Here is a 19,916-nt window from a genome sequence, read left to right as displayed (position 1 = left end):
CTACTTCGAAGACTAGGCAGATTGATGGAAAATGCACATGGAGGCTGTGGTGGCCACCTGCTTCTGTGTGAGTGCTATAAAGTGAGGGCCTGAGAAGTAGACGGGTGCAGTAGGACAACCAAAACCAGCTTTCCTAACCCCATCGTCCAAGGAGTTGAGCACTTCCAATTCAAACCCAATGTATTAGCCTTTAATGAAACTTACTAAAAGGTAGGATATGGTATGTAATAGCTTATTCACCTGATGACAACTTTAAAATATTAATTATGAAGTATTTGGAAGAAATATGCTCTACCCTGGGCCCATCAAATGGAACTGAATTAGCTTATTTAAATGTATCCTTTATATGAATAATATGAACGAAAAAGAAAATTTCGAACTAGAGAAGCCAGTTTCTCCTAATCGTATCCAGCACTTGAAACTTAATAATAAGTAAAATCGTGGGCACTAATTGCCTGGAATTATTGTGTGGCTGCTTGGGTGTAACTATTTTCCAAGAGTCCACTGTGGACAGAAATATTTTCACTGACACAGAATTGTAAGAGTCAAAATCCCATGACCTCTCCTTCCGTGGCCGCCTCCTCCTTTACTTCCCTTTCCCTGCAAGCTTTCTAGTTCAAAATATAAGCCCTTTGGGAGATATGTCATCTGATTTCAAAAAAAATTTTGGAATATAAATAGCTCCTAAGGATCAGTTGATCACTGATCAGATGTGGAGCCAGTTTTCACAGTGCTCTGGTCCCCCTTCAACACACAGCCTGCCCTAGGAACCCCTCAATTATGCTTTATTGACTCCATTGGGATTGAGAAAAATAGAGAAAGCATTTTTTTCAGAGATCAACAGTGATACATTTTATGTATATACTTTTTATCATTTCTTTCTATATCATGCACTATAAGAATTCCTAGGAAAATCTATCAATGATTCTGTTTTCATGTTTTCTTAAACACAGTCTCCATTTCCTAGGGATAAAGAATTATGCTCACTCTGCCTTCTAACAATAGAATGAAGAGCAATCAAACTATTGGATATTTGAAAAGCAAAATTGATTATAACATTTTGAGGTCCCATTTTATCAACTTACTTACATAAATCCCAGAGATAAAATGAAGACAAAATAGTCTTTCTTAGATATTTCAGGGACATCATCTTATGTAAACATCCCAATATTTCAACTCATCTTAAACAATTGTACAGGAAAATTGCAGATGATAATTCTGTCTATAAAATGTCCACATTACATTCTAGTTCTCTTTCCTGCCCTGTGCAGCTTGATCAAAGGACACTTCAAAGGCCCGTGTGATGCTAAGAAATAGTAAGACAGAGTGTAAGACAGGTGCCAGAGAAAGAGAGAACACAAAATAAGAGAAAGATGGAGGGGAGAAATGAGTGCCATTAAGTGTATCAATTTATTTTTTAAAATTTGTTTCAATTTAGATGTTATCCATCTTTCAAGCTTTTTTTTTTTTTTTTAATCTCCAAACTGGAATAATGATCTTGAGTCTGCTACCACTTACTAATATGTTCATTAGGCATTTCTTAGCATACTGTATTTGATAAATGAGCATAAAAGTATCTGACAGAAATACTGGATTACTTGACTAGCAGCACAAAAATAATGCAATTATTTTAAAATTCCTTAATGAAAAATATTGTAAAAAAAAAATCTTTTCCACATAAAATGTATGGGAAGCAAATAAGCATTCAGTAGACTCTATGCTTCTAATCCTGAATTTTGATCTTCTCCTTGGCTAATGATGTGCAGTACATGAAGCCTGGGCAATAGCAATAAGCTGCAGCTCCCAGTCAGTCATATACTCACAAGAGTGAAAAACTGATACTCTGGCTAAGTTAGAGTATTTGGTAGATTAAATGCATTTCCAACTTAGGATATTTTCAACTTACAATGAGTTGATGTTTACCCTACCATAAATCAATGAGCATCAACCTGCTGAGAGCCATTGCCAAGTAGGAATGACACATGACATGACCCAGGTCATTTGCAGTGACATTGCATGTAAGGTGACCTTGCTCAAGGACCAGGGCGGATCCAGGTTTAGGGTGCTCCTTAGGTTTAGGGCGGTTCCAGGTTTAAGGTGGACCCTGCTGGGAGTAGGGTGTATCCTGCTGCCTCAGGTTCGCCCACTCATTGAGTTCCCGTTGAGTGGATTTCCCCAGAACGTGTGTGTAGAGTGCTGGTGTGAGTTCGGGAATAAAGAGTTGCTGTTTGAGTCTACAAGGTGTGTGGTGGCTCGTGATTTTGTGCCCAGCCAGACTGCGGCATTTGGTGGCCCGTATGGGGAACGAACCCGTGACCTTGTCAACCTGTATGTATCTCCCTCTTCAATTTGTTTTTTAAAAAAGATTATACAGGGGCTGGGGATGTGGCTCAAGCGGTAGCGCGCTCGCCTGGCATGCGTGCGGCCTGGGTTCGATCCTCAGCACCACATACAAACAAAGATGTTGTGTCCGCCGAAAACTGAAAAATAAATATTAAAATAATTCTCTCTCTCTCTGTATCTCTCACCTCTCTCTTAAAAAAAAAAAAAAAAGATTATACAGTTACTATTCAAGGGGAAATTAACCTAGCAGCACTGAGAAAGATGACAACATAAATTTCTCCCTTTACTGCTTCTTGTAAATCAAATGAGACAAGATTCCAGACTAAAATTTCTACCATTTCCATTCTCACGCCACTCCCCAAAGGACAATCACCTATCATAGTTGAGGATAAATATTCCTAGATATTTTCTAGTTATTTGGTGGGAATATAACCATTGTGTGCTCTGTGCCTTGCACTATTTTGAATGTGGACAATATAACAGTGCACAAAAACAGACCAGCTCTCTGCTCCCAAGGTCTTTATACTCTAGTCCACAGACTGTGATCACTAAATGAATAAACAAACCAGGACACATGTGGTGTAACATCAAGTAGTGAAGGTGCTGACAGCAGGACAAAGAGATGGAATTAAGGTGCTTACCATGGTGGGTTGATAGATGACCAAGGAAGCCCTCTCCACCCAAATCCAGTGAGGAAATGACTCACACCAGAATCTTGAGTAGAAAGAAAAGAGAGTGCAAAGACCGGGAAACAGAAGCAAACTTGGCAGCTTTGCCTACAGCAAGGAGGTCAGGGTTGATGGAAGAAAATGACCAACAGGGAACTTGTTACAAGATGAAATTGGAGACTTTACTTGAGATGACGTAGGTAGGGCTTTAGAAGTAGACATTGACATGATCTATCTTAAACCTTTGATGTGGTAGCACACACCTGTAATTTCAGCAACTCGGGAAGCTGTGGCAAGAGAAGCTCAAGGTCAAATCCAGCCTTAACAATTTAGTAAGACTTCAAGCAACTTCAAGCAACTGTCTCAAAATAAAAATAAAAAGGGCTGGGTCTGTGGCTCAGTGGTTAGGTGCCCTTGGATTCAATCCCCAGTACCCAAAAAAGGAAAAAATAAAAATCCTTCTGGCTGTGGAGGGAACATGAGACTGAACTATGGCAGAAGGAAGAGCTAGGAGGCCAGTTAGGAGACACTGCAGCAGGCCAGGCAAGAGATGCAGTTTGGCTTCACCACTGACTCTCGTTGCTGGTGGGGATGCCACATGGTACAGCCTCTTTGGAAGACAGATTTGGCAGAATTTTATAAAACTAAGCAAAGCTATTGTGTTCCTTTGTATTTATTCAAATGAAGTGAAAAATCTGCTGTGAATGTTTGTAGTTTTATTCACAGTTGCCAAAATTTGGAAGCAAGTAAGATGACCTTCAATACTAGAAAACACTTTTTAAAATGTAGTATATCCATATTACAAAAACTAGTTCTTGTGCAGCAATAAAAAGAAATGAATTATCAAGCCATAAAAAAAGACATGGAAAAATCTTGAATGCATATTATTAAGTTATAAACCAATTGACAAAGGTGTAGTTTTTAACCATATGATGATTCCAGGTATGAGATAAACTGAGAAAAGAAAAACTATGTAGACAGTTAAAAGATCAGTGGTTTCCAGGGACATGGAAAAGGGGCTAGAAGGAGTAAGGAATACAGGGAACAGAGGGCATTTTTTAGGGCAGTGAAATTATCTTGTTTGATTTTATAATGGTAGATACTTCCTTATATATTTGTCGAAACCCACAGAATGTACAACACAGTGAGCCTTAATGGAAAGTACTGATTTTAATTGACAATCATATATCAATATTGGCTAATCAATTGAAACAAATGCACCACCAAAACACAATAGGCCCAAAATAGAGAAAATTGTGGAGGTGGGGGTGGACCTGAGATAGATGAGAACTCTGAATTTTCAATTCATTATTTTTTTGTGAACCCAAATCTGCTCTAAAAAAAAAAAATCTATGAATTTTTTTTAATGAAGAAAGTGCCCAAGATTGTGGTTCTCAGAAAGAGCAGAGCACAGAGTTCTTTAGAGAATAACACTCATTCTGAAAGAAAAACAAAAACAAAAATAAATAAATAAATAAGAAACTCCTTGTCCAGAATAAAAAGGTCACAGTTGGCTGGCTATAAAGACTTGCCCAATTTCACATACCAGAGTAGCAGAGATGGGTGCATAAATGGTCAGAGATACTTAGAGGCCATTTTGCAACTGTGCTATAGAACAGAGAAGGATCTTTGAGGAGCACACTTGTGGCTACCCATTTTTTGCCAGCTGAAGAGAAAGAAAAAGACTTCTAGTACACCATGACCCACATCCTGATACACCCAGGTTTCCTTCTTGTCTGCTGTATGTGTTTTCCCAGTCCTTCCCTTCAGACTTTTGAGTCAGTAAAAAATATTGCTTACCCTAAGATAAGCAATAATAAATTTTAAAAATAAATTGAAAATGTACTAACACAGAATCCATACAAAAATTCTATAAAATCAAAGAGAAAAAGAATGGGAAAACCATGAACAAAGAACCATGGCAGAAGAATAAAGGTATTTCCAAATGCTTACTGTAAATTTAAGAACAATGAAATGACCATTTCTGTACAAAAAATAATAATAATAATAATAATAAAATTAATACCAAGAAATAAATAATGTAATACAAGGAGGAAAAATAAAAAAGGTGGGTATGCATAGCCCAGTAAGCAAGGGAAAAGGAAGACTCTTCAGCAGAGAAAGAAAGCCACTCTTAAAGCCACAAATTTAGGAAAGCAAAGTGCTTTACAAATGAAACTCTTTAAATGTAAATGAGTATAAATTTTCAAAATAGTTCCTAATTGTCTTCTGTATTTCAATAGTGTCTGTTGAGATATTTTATTTTTTCATCATGAATTTTAGTAATTTGAGTTTTCTTTCTCCTTCTTTTCCTTAGGGTGGCTAAGGGTTTGTCAATTTTATTCATTTTTTTCATAAAACTAGCTTTTTGTTTTGTCAATTTTTTGGATTGTTTCTTTTGTTTCAATTTCATTGATTTCTGCCCTGATTTTAATTATTTTCTGTCTTCTACTACCTTCAGTGTTGATTTGTTCTTCTTTTTCTAGGGCTTTTTAGATGTAATGTCAGGTCGTTTATTGACTTTTCCTTCGTTTAATGAATGAGCTTAATGCAGTGAACTTTCCTCTTAGCACTGCTTCCTAGTGTCCCAGAGATTTTTGATAAGTTGTATCTGAGTCCTGATTTACCTCTAAGAATTTTTTTTATCTTCTCCCTGGTGTCTTCTGTTATCTATGCATCATTCAACAGCTTATTATTTAGTCTCCAGGTGTTGGAGTAGCTTCTATTTTTTATTTTATTATTGATTTCTAATTTCAGTCCATTATGGACAGATAGAATGTAGGGTAGTATCTCTATTTTTTTTTTTTGTATTTGCTAAGACTTGCTTTGTGACATAACATATGGTCTATTTTGAAGAAGGGTCCATGTGCTGCTGAGATGGAATATTCTATATATGTCTATTAAGTCTAAATAATTGATTGTTTTATTGAGTTCCATAATTTCTTTGTTTAGTTTTTGTTTGGAAGATCTATCCAGTAGGAAGAGAGGTAAAAAACAGGACAAGAGGAAAGACAACATTACTCTAAAAAACAAACAAACAAAAAGGTATAGTGGGAAAATAATAGATATGGAAACTAGATGAAAGAGACCCCTGATAGACATAACCTATTTCCCTGAAGAAGAGAAACACACAAATAGAACAGGAAAAAAAATTGCAACAACAGTAATGAAATACCATTAGGACTTTGACTCACGTTGAAAAGGCATAATGAGTATAGGAAAAATGATGCCTAATATTCACTACCAATTAAGGCCTAGAAAGGTAATGAATTTAGAAAATGAAAGAGCACTTATGTATTGTGCTCAGTTAACTGTAACTCTTCCTGAGCTCAAAACATCATTCTTACAAGTCATTCTGTTTTCCCCACAGCAGCCACAATGGCCTCTTAGAAACATAAATCACAATCACAGCCTGTTTAAGGCAATACAGATGTTCCATTGCAAATCTGGCAAAAATTCTTCAAGGGTTTGATATTAGCTGATTTTATCTATGTTTGACCCCTGCCATGATCTCCCTTCTTCTGGCTTAGTATACTCCAGTCACCTTTGGCCTCCTTTCTGTTCCTTAAGCAGCTCAGTACTGATTCTGACTGGGGCCTTTGCATTTTCCTTCTCCTGGAATGTCCTTCTCTCAGACTATCTAACATAGAATTCTTTCTCATTCCTCAGATCTTAACACCCTCCCTGACCATTTATCTAAAGTAGTGTTTCCTCTCATAATTATTTCACTCTGTTCTTTTTAATCTTTTTTTCTTTAAAATAAACATATGAAGGGGACCATTTTAAGTTTTCAATTTTTAATCAATGCATAGGTTGGCAATAATTTGTCAACCTAATCATTTAGATAACGGTGTTTGAATTCATAATGACTAAAAAGGCATTGTAGTTTATTGCAAATAAGATTTTTATTGCATTTTAAAAATGGAAATAGGGCTGGATATGGTGGCTTCATGCCTATTATCCCACAGGCTCAGAGGGTTGAGGCAGGAGGATTGCAAGTTCAAAGCCAGCCTCAGCAACTTAGCAAGGCCTAAGCAACTTAGAAAGACCCTGTCTCAAAATAAAAACTATAAAAAATGTCTGAGGATATAATCCCTGGTACCAAAAAAAAAAAAAAAAAAGAAAAAAGTAGAAATAGGGTTGATATTCTCTCTTAAACAGATAGTAATGGAGATAAGCAATTGCTGTCTGATTTATAATTGACACTCTTAGTTACTACACACTGTTCATGAGTGATGGAGAAAGAGAGATTGACTTGAGGAATTGGCTCATGTGATTATTGGGGCTTGAAATTTGCAAGATATCTCAGCAAGCTGGAAATTTCAGCAGGAGTTAATGTTGCAGTATTGAATCCAAAGGCAGTCTTGGAGGCAGAATTCCCTCCTATTCCAGGTACCTCTTTTATCTTAAGGCCTTCAACTATAGATGAAGTTCACCCACATTTCCAGGGTAATTAATCTGCTTTACTCAGTCCTGATTTAAATATCAATCACATCTTAAAAATATCTTCATAGCAACATCTAGATGAGAATTTGACCAAAGACTAGGTATCATAATCTATCCATGTTGACACATCAATTTAACCATCACAGAAGTGCCTATTAGTCTTCAATATTTGCTTTTTAGTTATACAATAGCATATTGTATGCTTCTCTCTTTGCACACTCACTACCTTTATTTCCATGCCCACTAGTTAATCCATACCACTTTCTTCTCCTGCAATCTCATATATACTCCTCTTCTCTTGCCACAGTCTGGCTGGGCACAAAATCACGAGCCACCCACAGCTTTGTAGATTCAAACAGCAATTCTTTATTCCCGAACTCACACCGGCCCTCTACAAACACGTTCTGGGGAAATTCACGTTCTGGGAAAAATCCACGTACTCCACCAGGCTCCGAATCCCAAATACTTTCTGAATCCCAGGAGAACTCAATGGGAACTCAAGGAGCGGGGCGTGCCTGAGGCAGCAGGATACGCCCTATTCCCAGCAGGGTACACCTTAAACCTGGAACCGCCCTAAACCCAAGGAGCGGGATACTCCCTAATCCCAGCAGGATACACCCTAAACCTGGATCCGCCCTGGTCCTTGAGCAAGGTCACCTTACATGCAATGTCACTGCAAATGACCTGAGTCTAAGACAAGCCCATTTCCACAAGGGAGAGTCCTTCCTCTAAGCAGCATGGGGTAGGCTGACAAGAAATTGCCATGCATCACTCCTACTTGGCAATGGCTCTCAGCATTCTCTAAATAAATAACCCAATGCGGTAGGACTGAGAGTTGCCAGACTTTTGAGTAACACACACTGTGAGGACTATTGTTCTCACACACTAATTTTCTCATGTTTGATGATCTGCTTAGATAATTTATGAGTTTTAGGGCGTATATTTTTAAGGTCACTAACATCAAATTTGCTGTAGAGGAATCGGCAACAATTTCCTCACGTCTATCATTCTACTCAGATTAGCTGACAAGAGAAGGCAGGAGCAGAATGCCTAGAGCATGGTGACATCACAGGGCTACACCACAATGGTTCCTATCCCATCTGCCCTGCTCTGTGCTTTATTTGGTCACTACATAAGAGACAATAGAAATGCAATGAATTTTAAAGTAATGAATGTTTTAAGTCACACAGTAGAGCTTCTTCCTGAAATGGGCTGAGGAATCTAGTTTCAAATGGGCAAAAAGGCAGAAAAAATAATTTACTTTGGATTACAATGTCGGCTTTTTAAGGGTAAATTAAAAACATTAAAACATAAGAACAGACAGAAAATTAAACATAATATAAAGTGAGTATTAATCAGTTTTAATATCAATTATATCTCTTTTATCTCCCTATGTGTACATGTAGTTTTGTAACTCCATCACTTAAGTTGTGCTTATTCTCTCATAAGGTATTTCATAAATGCATTCATGCTACTTAATACCACAAAAATAAATGTTGGCAGATGACTGTCTTTCATATGTGTATAGGGGACAGTGGCACATGGTCATTCAAAAGGACATAAAGATTTACTCTTTTGTATTATCTTCTGAACCTCTCTTTGGTCCATATTTGGCTGTGTTGGGTGGGCCTTGTCATTGTTGCCCTTTGTTTTGTCCCTGCCCTGTTGATATGGTGTGTGATGTGTCCTTGAGGCCTTGGCACATGCTGCCATCTCTGGCTTCCTTCCCTCTATTAGCTCATAACCCTTAGCCCTCATTCTGTTGCAAAGAGATTCACCAAAGCAAATGGAACCCAAAGGTCAAAGCTAAAGTGTGCAAAAAAGAGCTCTAAGTTATTAAATTGGTACACTGACAAGAAAATAATCAGGTCAGATGACAGGCAGAGCTGGCCTGTGTTCTTCCTGGAGGTGAAGCTCTACTGCTCTGTAATGCCATTTTTGTGTTTTATAGAGAGTCCACATTCTTGCCAATTCAGATCTTTAGGAAGTTCTTGACTATTGAAGATGACAAGCCAAAATATAAGGATGATTCCTTAGTTCTTCCTTCCATGACAGTTCTCACTACCCAGGCCAGACAGCTTTATATAACTGGAGTTCATACGTGAGAGGGGTAGTGGTTTCAGCTACTGCTCACAGCCTCATGCACATAGTTCCCCATCAGATCTTTACTCAGTGTTGGCTCTTAACTGGAGATGCTTCTTCTACCTTGACTGGCTCAATCTCCTAAAATGAGCTTTCAAACTACAGTCAGTCCTCTGTTACTGTGAGTTCCACATCTGAGGATTTTACCAACCATGCATCCAAAATACTCGGGGGGAAAAATTGTGTCCGTACTGAACATGTACAGTCTTTTTTTTTTTTTGCTTGTCATCACTTCCTAAGCAATACATGAAAATATAACTATTTAAATGGCATTTACATTGTATTTGGTATTGTAAGTAACGTAGAGATGATTTAAAGTATCTAGGAAGCTATACTTAGGTTATTTGAAAATACTTTGCCATTTTATATAAGGGACTTAAGGATAAGCAGATCAGGGTATATTGAGGGAGCAGTGGTATCCTGGAACCAGTTCTCCAAGAATACTGAGGGATAACCATAATCCATTGATTTTCTTTAGTTAACATTTTTTGAACTTTTAAAAAATCTGTGGTGTTGATATCAGAAATAACATTTTAGAATACCTGAGTTTAACATTTTCCTAAAAATTTGAAGAACTTACTGATGAAATGGCATCTACACCTGTGAATGAATTTTGGAAACATCAAAGCCTTATTTAAATAGCACATACTCTCTATACTATGTATATAAGATTGTTAATTATAAGACAACTTTTATGGTTTTGACCCCCCTCTTTTCTTTCCACCCAGTTGCTTCTTTTAATAGCAGACATCTGTTTATGAATTCTCTTCCCTATCTTTTCTTAGTTTTATTCATTATTGGAATGATATATTAACAGTCTAAGCCTCTTAATGGGTATCATTATACATCAATGTAAGGAGAGCTGCAATTGCTCACATGGATTAGTTCTTACCTTTAGAAGGTGATGAATTTGAGAAATTAAGAGCTTCCCCAATGTTAACCCACATTTTTTTCTTTTTTTAAATAGTTCATAATAAGTACTAATGATAATAATTTGCTATTACTAAGTCTCATTGCAATGCTTGTTTTCTTATTATTAGCTTTCCTTCATTTTTTTCTAACATTTACTGTGCATACATTTTTGCAGAAGGCTACTGGATACAGAAGATGAGCTCAGTGACATTCAGTCAGACTCAGTCCCATCAGAAGTTCGGGATTGGTTGGCGTCTACTTTTACAAGGAAAATGGGGATGATGAAAAAGAAACATGAGGAAAAACCAAGATTTCGAAGCATTGTGCATGCTGTTCAGGCTGGAATTTTTGTGGAAAGGTAAGCAAAACTATTGGTATCTCAAGAAAATAAAATCTAAAAGGCAGTGAATATGTTCACTGTATCAAAGTTATGAGAGACCTATATTGTATTCATTGAGGAAAACAGTAACCATGACTTGAATGAACAGGTTAGGAATTTTATGATGAATTTGCCTGTAACTAAATATTTTTGCCTTGGATGTATTATTCTTATTTATACTAAATTGACATGAAGACTGAAAGCAAAATCCTTTAAATTACCATTTTGAAATGTTTTTTTGTGCTTAACTGTTAAAAACTAGTCTAACATATAGCACATTATACAATTGATTTTGTCTGAATAAAATGTAATAGCTCATTTTAAAAATTCTGTATTGGGTAACAACCTACTTACCTATGTCAAGCAGGCCTTTTTCTGCCATAAAAAGAAAAGAACTTCCTCTTCCCATCTTTCCATCATGAGAAGAAAGTTCTCTCGTTTTCACTTTTGACAAGTTTTTCAACACTCCTGTCACTGAAACAAGGTATTCAGTGGCCCCTACACCATGGAGTCAAATCACCAAAGTTTTCATGTGAAACACATCATGTGACCCAGTTTTACATGCTTTTAACTTTTAAGAGCAAGATTTATTTATTTTTTCTAGGAAACAAGATGTTTCAGAAATAAAACTACAAATAGACCCAAAATAAAAATGTCCAACAAAATTGAAAAGTAGTTATCAAAAATCCCTTAGACTAACACATAAATAAATTATACATACAAAAAGATAATTTAATAGTTGAGAAACTAATGAAGTTGAAGAACAAAGATTTTTTGTCAATGTACTTTAAGGGAGAACAAAACATTTTTCTTTTGTTCCTTCTAGATCTCACCTCCAATAAACATTCTAAACTTTAACTTTTCTGTGTTAAAGGAACAAAGGGATTGACATTTGAATTTTAAAAATGTAAATAAGGGTACATACAAGGAGAATACAGTGCAACTTAACCATGTATCATAACAACAGCTATGAAGCTTCTAATATCTCAGAATGTGAATATCACTCAAAATAGCATCCACTGAGTGATTATTCATTATTTTGCAAATTTTTTAACCATACCTAATTAGCTCAGGTAAAGGATCCCTAAAAATATTCTGAATAGTTTGGTAATATAACAACACCCTCTTCAGTGCATAAACTTATTTCAGTTCTTCCAGGTTGGACCAGAAGTATGAGGCAAATAGGCAGGGATGAGGAAAAAGAATGTCTATAACCATATTCCTGTTTTTTCAAAACAACTTATGCATACATGTGAAGGTTATTGATTTCCCAGAGCACCGAATTTAAAAAATCTAAATAGAATTTCAGGAAGTTAATAAGAGTGTCACAGATAAAAGAATATGTTTAATTTACTAAAGAAATATATCTTGTCTTCTTTTCTTAAGAAAAAATTGCAGAAGTTGGCAAACTGTAAATAAATGACAACTGTGGATGAAAACCAACTGAATTTGCATTTCTATTCAAGACAAGATTAAGAAAAACTCAGTAAAATATATTGACATGCTAAATTTCCATTGTGTGTAGTACTTAAAACAAATTTTATTTTATAGCATATGGAAATATCAAAATGTATATATAAGCTCACTAAATCAATAAGCAGCTTGGAAACTAATGAGGAGAGCATTTAGAAATGATATCTTTTAATCACTGCTGAATCCCCATTAGTAACATGTTTATCTTGAATTTTCAAAAATATTTCTCTTTAATCCTAAAAAATTAGCCTCCTTCTTGAAGTTTTGTTGCTTTCTCCTCTAAGGCTTCCCTGCCAAGATTTAATACCTCAGCAAGTCCTGGTAATTCATAAGCTAAATGTGTCCTGATTTCACTACTCACTTCCTCATCTCTACTCTGGCATCTCCAATCCACGCCTCCATAACCTACCATCAGAAACAGGAAGTAGCTTTCTAACTGGGCTTCCCTCTTCCTCTCTTGGGCTCTCCAAACAACTCATCTCACAGTGATGTTATAAAATAAAAATTATCTCTGTCACTCTTAAGGTAGAAATCTTTGGATGATTTCCTAGTTCACTTGGTAATCGGGCCTCACTTAACCAGATACCTCTTTCTTTCTAGCCTCATCTATTGCTGCCCTCATCCTTGTCCGAACATTTCTACCAGCTTTTATTTCAATTCCAAGCACATTCCTAAACTCTTTCCTTCCTTGGAACCATTGTCAATCCTGCTAAAAATGATCCTCCCTGCTATCCTATGGGGCCCATTCTGTCTTTCCAGATTATTCTCTGATCCCTCTGAATTCTAGTCCTCCAGCACTACTCCAACCAGGAATTCACCTCATGGCACCTATTACTGTTTCTAATCATATATTGCTTCTTATTTTTTTGTCTTTCTTCATCACTTATATAAACCTCACAAAAGCAGCAAGAATGTTTCCCTTATTTTCCACTAAATAGTCCACTGTTTAACACAGTGTTTGGCATAAGATAGGGTGTTTTTTTTAAGGTTTTGAATTATATTTTATAATTATTGTAAAAACTTCCAAAATCAATGCATCATATTTTCAATTGGACTTCACCACCTGGAGGATCCCAGGAAATTCATTATTCTTTTTCAGAAACTTGTGATCCCAGGAAATTCATTATTCTTTTTCAGAAACTTGTGATCCCAGGAAATTCATTATCCTTTTTCAGAAACTTGTGATATATCACCTATCTACCAAAGTACAAGGAAACCAGATTAAGGTTCTTCCCACGCTCATTCTGATTCTAGGAGAAATCATCTTAATTTCCATCTGATTTTCTATTTCTCATTTTCTATCATAGAATTCTATTCCTGATTATAGAATTAGAAATGTATGATAAAGAGGAAGTTTGTCTCTTTAGAAGGACAATCTTTCTTTATGTTCCATGTGGTGATAAAGTACATCGATAAGTCTTTTTTATAGTTCATGTGGTGATGAAGTATATTTATACTCATTTCTCAACCTCCTCCCAGTCTGAGAAACTCACTGGCACCAGAGTTCCCAATGAGCCAGGGAGCTCTGAGTAATGTAAAGGTTGGAACCAGAGGGACTGGCAGCAGATTGATGAGAACAGCTATAGTAATAGTAATACAGGCTTTCTTGTATGGAGTCTTTATTTGATTATGAAAGGCATTTATACCCTTTACCCCACACAAAAATCCTTTTGCAAATAAATGGCATTAAATAGCATTCCAAAAGTCTTACCACCAGTCAGCAGCTAACTCCTGATTCAAAGCACATGTTCTCTTTGCGGGGATACTCCTTTCCCTGACATGATTTCACATCACTTAATGTCTTAAAATTTCTTATTCCTGATTGGTTTTTCTATTGAACTTTTCCCTGTTAACCACCTTTTCATTTCTCCAGCACCTGTTTTTTAGAAATACTGACTAGAAAAATAGGTAGAAAAGACTGTTTCCCACAAAAACAAACAAACAAAACACCCACAACCAAGGATCCTTATTAGCAGTAATTATTTTCTAGATCTTTTGTGGTGTGGTTTGTACCTTCTTTGCTCTGGAGGATTAGAATAATTATAGCCATCTCAATGGAGTAATTAATATAAATATTTTTATTTTTAAATTGCTTTTAAATCTTCCAATAGATATAATGGGTAAGACTAATTATTATACCCACACCCAAAATAGTTTACAGTTTTAAAAGTAAAATTGAAACACAAAAACAAAATAATGAGGTACCTCGTCTGAAATAAAATGAGAAGATATTTTTATAAGAAAACAATCTAGGCTAAAGAGACAATTAAACAAAAATATTTTCATTCTGAGTTTCCAAGAAGTCAAGATTTAAAAGAAAAAGATGATAAATTACTTGGATTTTTTCATCTTTTAAAAAAGATGATTTATATATAGAAACTGAGTAACATGTCTTCCAGATTTTTAATATAAAGTTCATTGATTAAAAAGGTTAGTATATTCTACAGTGGTTTTACAAAAAAATGTATGATGTTTTCCTCAACAACTGTTTCTTAAATTCAGTGTATATGTCACTATATTTAATTGAATTATGGTGGTTGTTCAGGCATTTTGGGGGGAGTGGGGATTTGTAGAGAGCCATGTATCTTTCATGGTCCCAAATGAAAGTCAATTGCTATTTTGACACATTAGGGTATCTTCTTTTTTTGGTGCTGGTAATCAAACCCAGGACCTTGCACACATACATGCTAGGCAAATGCTCTGCCACTGAGCTATATACTTGCAGCTCTGGTTTGTGTCATTTTGGTTGCTTATCAGAAAAGGAAAACTCAAACCAATTACTGGTTAATAAAAACATTCTTGTTATTGATAATATTATGGAAATAGAAAGAATTGGGTTGTCTTTCTGAATCATCTTTCTTTAATATTGGATAAAAATTTGAACAAACTTAAGTAATTTTTGTCAATATAATCTCCTCCAGTGCATCCTTAACAACAACAACAACAACAAAATAATCCCTGTGTAAATTTTGATGATGAGACCACGGCAAAGGACAGGTAGCTGATTATCAAAGAAAAGGAAATGGGTAGCTAGCACTCCTCATCACCTGGTTGCTAACCATCTTGGGGGGAGAAAGGATCACATTTTCCAACATAAGTAACTGTCCCCTGGATGGCTCTCTTCCTGCCCTTTTGATCACCAGGTAGGCATAGGTGGGATGGGAGGAGGGAGCATGAGCAAAAAGGAAACCTAAAATCTATAAAAGGGGCAGGACACCCCCACTCCCTTGGGCACCAGCTCTGGACCCCTTTTTCTCCAGACAAGTTCCCACCCCCACTCATCTATCCTTTAGAAACAACTTGTTTTCTTGCCGCAGTGTTTCTTGGGTATTTAATCTTCAACACTAGGGGATCGGGGACCCAATCCTAATTTCAAGACTAGTTTCAATGATAGATATTTCCCCCCTTGCAATTTCTATATTGTAAGAAAATAAAAGCAAGAATATATAAAGGAAATATTTTCATGATATTCAGCTTCCATTCTAAAAATTTTGGAATATAAATGCACATAAAATAAGAACCTGTGCTGTTGTGAATGTGGCAGTACGTTAGAAAGCTTAGCTGCACATGCAAACAGTTCATCTTTTAATTACATGAAATTCAAGGGAAGCTATCTTTACATGAAAACTAAAATCACATGAACTTTTACAGGGTAGTTGTGAGTAGACAAAATGCTGTTGACTTCTATTATACTGTAGAAAGATAAATGGTGCCTGTAGTTAACACTGTTGCCACAAAGGGAATATGCAACTAATGATAAGAGGTAAGCAAATTAGGAGTAATCATTTCCATTATATTTAAGGAAGAGATGAAAACTTGAAGCAAGTAAATTTTATACATACATTTATTTTTGTCTTTTTTAGGATGTACAGAAAATCCTATCATATGGTTGGTTTGGCATATCCAGCGGCTGTCATAGTAACATTAAAGGTGAAATAATTTCAATTATTTTCATTTATAAAATACTCATTTAAAAAAAGTCTTATTAAAATGGCTGAGAGAAAAAAATGAGAGTAGGCCTTTGCTGCAGTCTGCATGTTGGAATGTAGAAATTATTTTAACCATTTACAAAAGGTAATGTGTTCCAGATCATGACTCCTTGTAGACTTACGTGAGGTATGATTTGCATTAATGAACTGTATCAGTGCACATATATGCATGCGTATGTGCATATGTGTGTGTGGTTTTCTTTTCTTCATGTTTTATTTAACTGGATATTGAATTCCGTTTTGAGATGGCACTAGTATTTGTCAGAATATACATATTTTTTGTTACATATATATATATATGGAAGCCTTAAATACATTACCAAAAAACCCCCAAAGATGTTTTAGTCAGCTGTGTTTAAAAGATACAGAAGAAAAGTATTTAAAATCTTGGGCCTGAGAAAATGCAAAGTATAAGAGAAAAATTGAGAAAGCAAACAAAAAAAAAATTCTTTTTTCTTGTATCTGGCTTCTCCTGAGAATACCCTGTTCAGAGGTATAATTGCGGTATTGTATGTGTTAGAAATAACTAGAGATGACACTCTGAAAGGAGAAGCTGGCGGCTCACTTGTCTGCGTTTCCTGTGTGTGGGCATGCGTGTGCACATTTGTCACAGATGTTATTTCTACAGAGACATTTTGTAGGATCCTCTGCTGAATTCTTTATTTCTTTCTGTCTCTTAATTTGGTTGGAGAAAGTAACTTTGTCTTCTAAAACTACTCCATGGTACTGTTAACCAAGAATTTATAGCATAATGGCAGCCAGTAAGACCTTGGACTGCTTCATTTCTCACCTATATACTCCTTTCCTATTTTAAATTTGTAGTGCTTATATTTGTATTTTAATTTCCTTGTAAGCATCCTCTTTGTGTTTTCTTCTCTGCTGCATATTAGATTCAAATCATTAATTAAAAAGGTATTCACTTTCCTTGGATGTTTTAAAATAGAATTATGTTCCTGAAACTATAATACAAATATATAACTAAAATGCCACAGTAGAGTATACTAATTATTCCTGTGTTCCGAAGAGATCTTGCTTTCCTGTTATTTTTTCTATCATGTTCAAAAAAAATCCTTATTTTTATTTTATTTCTTTTAAAAAATCTTTGCCTAAAAACCAACTGAAAGTATGTTGGCAAGAGAAGGTATCAGTTTTTCTGAAATGGGAATTTCGTAAAGACTTATGCACTAAGAGGTTGAGGGAAGAACTCTCACCAAGTAAAGAATATTTTAGTTAAATAATTTATTATCATAGAAACCTCCTTGTCTTGTTTGTTCTCAATGTGACAGTGCAGGAGGGAAGCATCTGCAATGGTTTACAAATGCAAATCATCATTGTTTATGAAACTCCTCAAGAAACAGAGCTAACTCTTTATGCAGCAGGAATCCCTAGTTGGAACTCTAATAGCTGCCTTGAAAGAGTCTGAGCTAACTCTTCCTTGTTAGCTTTGGAATTTGATAAAAGATTTCTTGGCCTCCTTTGAGCTTTACTGATGGTAAAAATCCTTCTAACAGAAACTTTAGAGATTTTTAATTTACAAAGAGATAAAGCAAGTGTTTGGGGATCAAACTAGAGCCAAATGGAAAATAAATAACAATGGCAGACAAGAAAACCAAAAGGTATTTCATGGGTGTTTGGTTCCAGGAGATTGAAAGTACCATTTGAGGCTGTTACTGTTATGTTGTCAAAGGAGACCTTTTTTAAAAAGACGGGTGAAATACTTCTTATCAGATTTTCAGTTTAGTTTAAGCATGTTACAGCACCTACAGTTGGCTTCCTTAAGAATGTTAAAATGTTAAATCTATGAAATTCTAAAAAATGCCTACTCAAATGCAAAAATTAATGCATAGCTTAAAGGTTGCCCATTTTTTTTTTGTTCAGTACCAAATCTACTGCATATGTGTATATAAACACTGTCCTTTGCTAATAATTCTGGATCATCTTTTGAACTGAATTTTGTGCTTTAGTTTTTGTTTGTGATTGGTTTTTAGAAAAGTATGAGGTAGCTAAAGTGGTTGATTCTTCCCCCAGTCCCCGCTGTTACTGTATTTTTCCCAGTGCACCTGCTTCCCTACAAGCTTGCCTGTTTCCCTACAAATTGCAAGAAATAACACCAATTACTATTCTCCTCCTCAATTAGAGGGCCCACTTCCTTTTCTTACCATCAGTCCCTGGAGGAAAGTATAACTGGGTCAGCTTAAGTCAGAAGGAGTAATAACAAGGTAGTGTACTGTCTACCTCCTGTGGGTATTTGTATCCTGCAAGAGGAGAGAAGGTATCAAAGCTTCCAGCCTAATTACTGTTGCGGGGTGGAGTCCTTCCATGAAACTGAGGCAGCGCAAATTACCTTCTTTAAGCTCCATTTCTTGTGATCAAGTCAGAAAGATTTCAGACATATTGCTCGGAGTAACCGGCATGAGTTTATTAGAAGGGTTGGAAAAGAGGAAGGGGACATTCTCATGGGAGAGAGTGGGTCCTCTCCCAGATAAGAGTAACTGTGTGCCTATCCTGCAGTCTAATTTTATTGGGGATCCCAGAGAAGTTTCCAGAGAGTCATGCCCAGGTTCACCTCTTGAAATTTGACTGACCACAGGATGTCATCAGACCTTTAAGTCCCCACCACTATAAAAACTCTAGGTCACTTTGGCCCATGTTGACCAGATTCTGATTGGATTCTTAAGCACAAAATCTTCCAGATTTTATGGCTATGAGGAATTATCTTTATCTCCCTGAATTCTAGGATCTGGTCTGTGAAAAGGTCACAAAAGTAAGGGTAACTTAAATTCTTCTTATCAACATTATTTTATTATCTCAGGACTGCATTTCTTCTGTAGGTAATAGGTAGTTTGCTGAGGAATGTGACATATCTTGTCCTCTTCAGCCAGGCAGAGCTGTACATAAATTGCTTCTTGGAAAAGAAAGCATGGGGGGTGAGCACAGTGGACCCATTTTATAGAATTATTCCCTTAACCATTCACATCTGTCTGTCCCCTATCATTAGTAACTATAATGCTGAAATTCCAAGCAAAGCAGCAGGTGGGTGGGAAGGGGAAAATTGGGTCTATATTCCCTATATTCTTCAATTGACATCACCCATATCACTAGTAATTCTACTTCAGGACAGGACCCAATCTGGGAAGATGTTTTATGGCAGGTATTTTGGCCTCACATTTTGTGACCCTGTGATATCATACTCTGGTAAAACGCAGTTTGACATGCTGAATTGAAGTATGACCTGCTGCCTAATCTCTCAAATAATTTCCCATGCAAAACCACAAAACTATATGATATTGTCACCTAACATGTTTACTCTTATTTTTTTATAGGATGTCGATAAATGGTCTTTTGATGTCTTTGCCCTAAATGAAGCAAGCGGAGAGCATAGCCTGAAGTTTATGATCTATGAACTGTTTACCAGATACGATCTTCTCAACCGCTTCAAGGTCAGAAGTGTGGAAGGAAAGTGAATCAGCTATTTGAATAATAATGAAAATGGAGAACACTGATTTATTAATTCACGTTAGAATGTTTCTAGTTAGCAGGTACAGATCTAAGGTTGAGTTCACC

General features: G+C 36.0%; 1 protein-coding gene across 1 annotated transcript in view; it reads left to right on the top strand.

Moving 5' to 3' along the window:
- The window catches only part of Pde1a (phosphodiesterase 1A), a 242,213-nt gene that overhangs the window by 153,847 nt on the left and 68,450 nt on the right, over positions 1-19,916 (top strand). The window contains exons 4-6 of the mRNA XM_026392032.2: positions 10,687-10,869; positions 16,227-16,293; positions 19,676-19,792. Coding sequence (XP_026247817.1) covers positions 10,687-10,869; positions 16,227-16,293; positions 19,676-19,792 — 367 coding nt within the window. The remainder of the gene's footprint in view (positions 1-10,686; positions 10,870-16,226; positions 16,294-19,675; positions 19,793-19,916) is intronic.

Source organism: Urocitellus parryii, chromosome 1, assembly GCF_045843805.1.
Source record: "Urocitellus parryii isolate mUroPar1 chromosome 1, mUroPar1.hap1, whole genome shotgun sequence".
Taxonomy (NCBI): Eukaryota; Metazoa; Chordata; class Mammalia; order Rodentia; family Sciuridae; genus Urocitellus; species Urocitellus parryii.
Note: the sequence above shows the minus strand (reverse complement) of the source record. Positions and strands in the feature narration are given on the sequence as shown.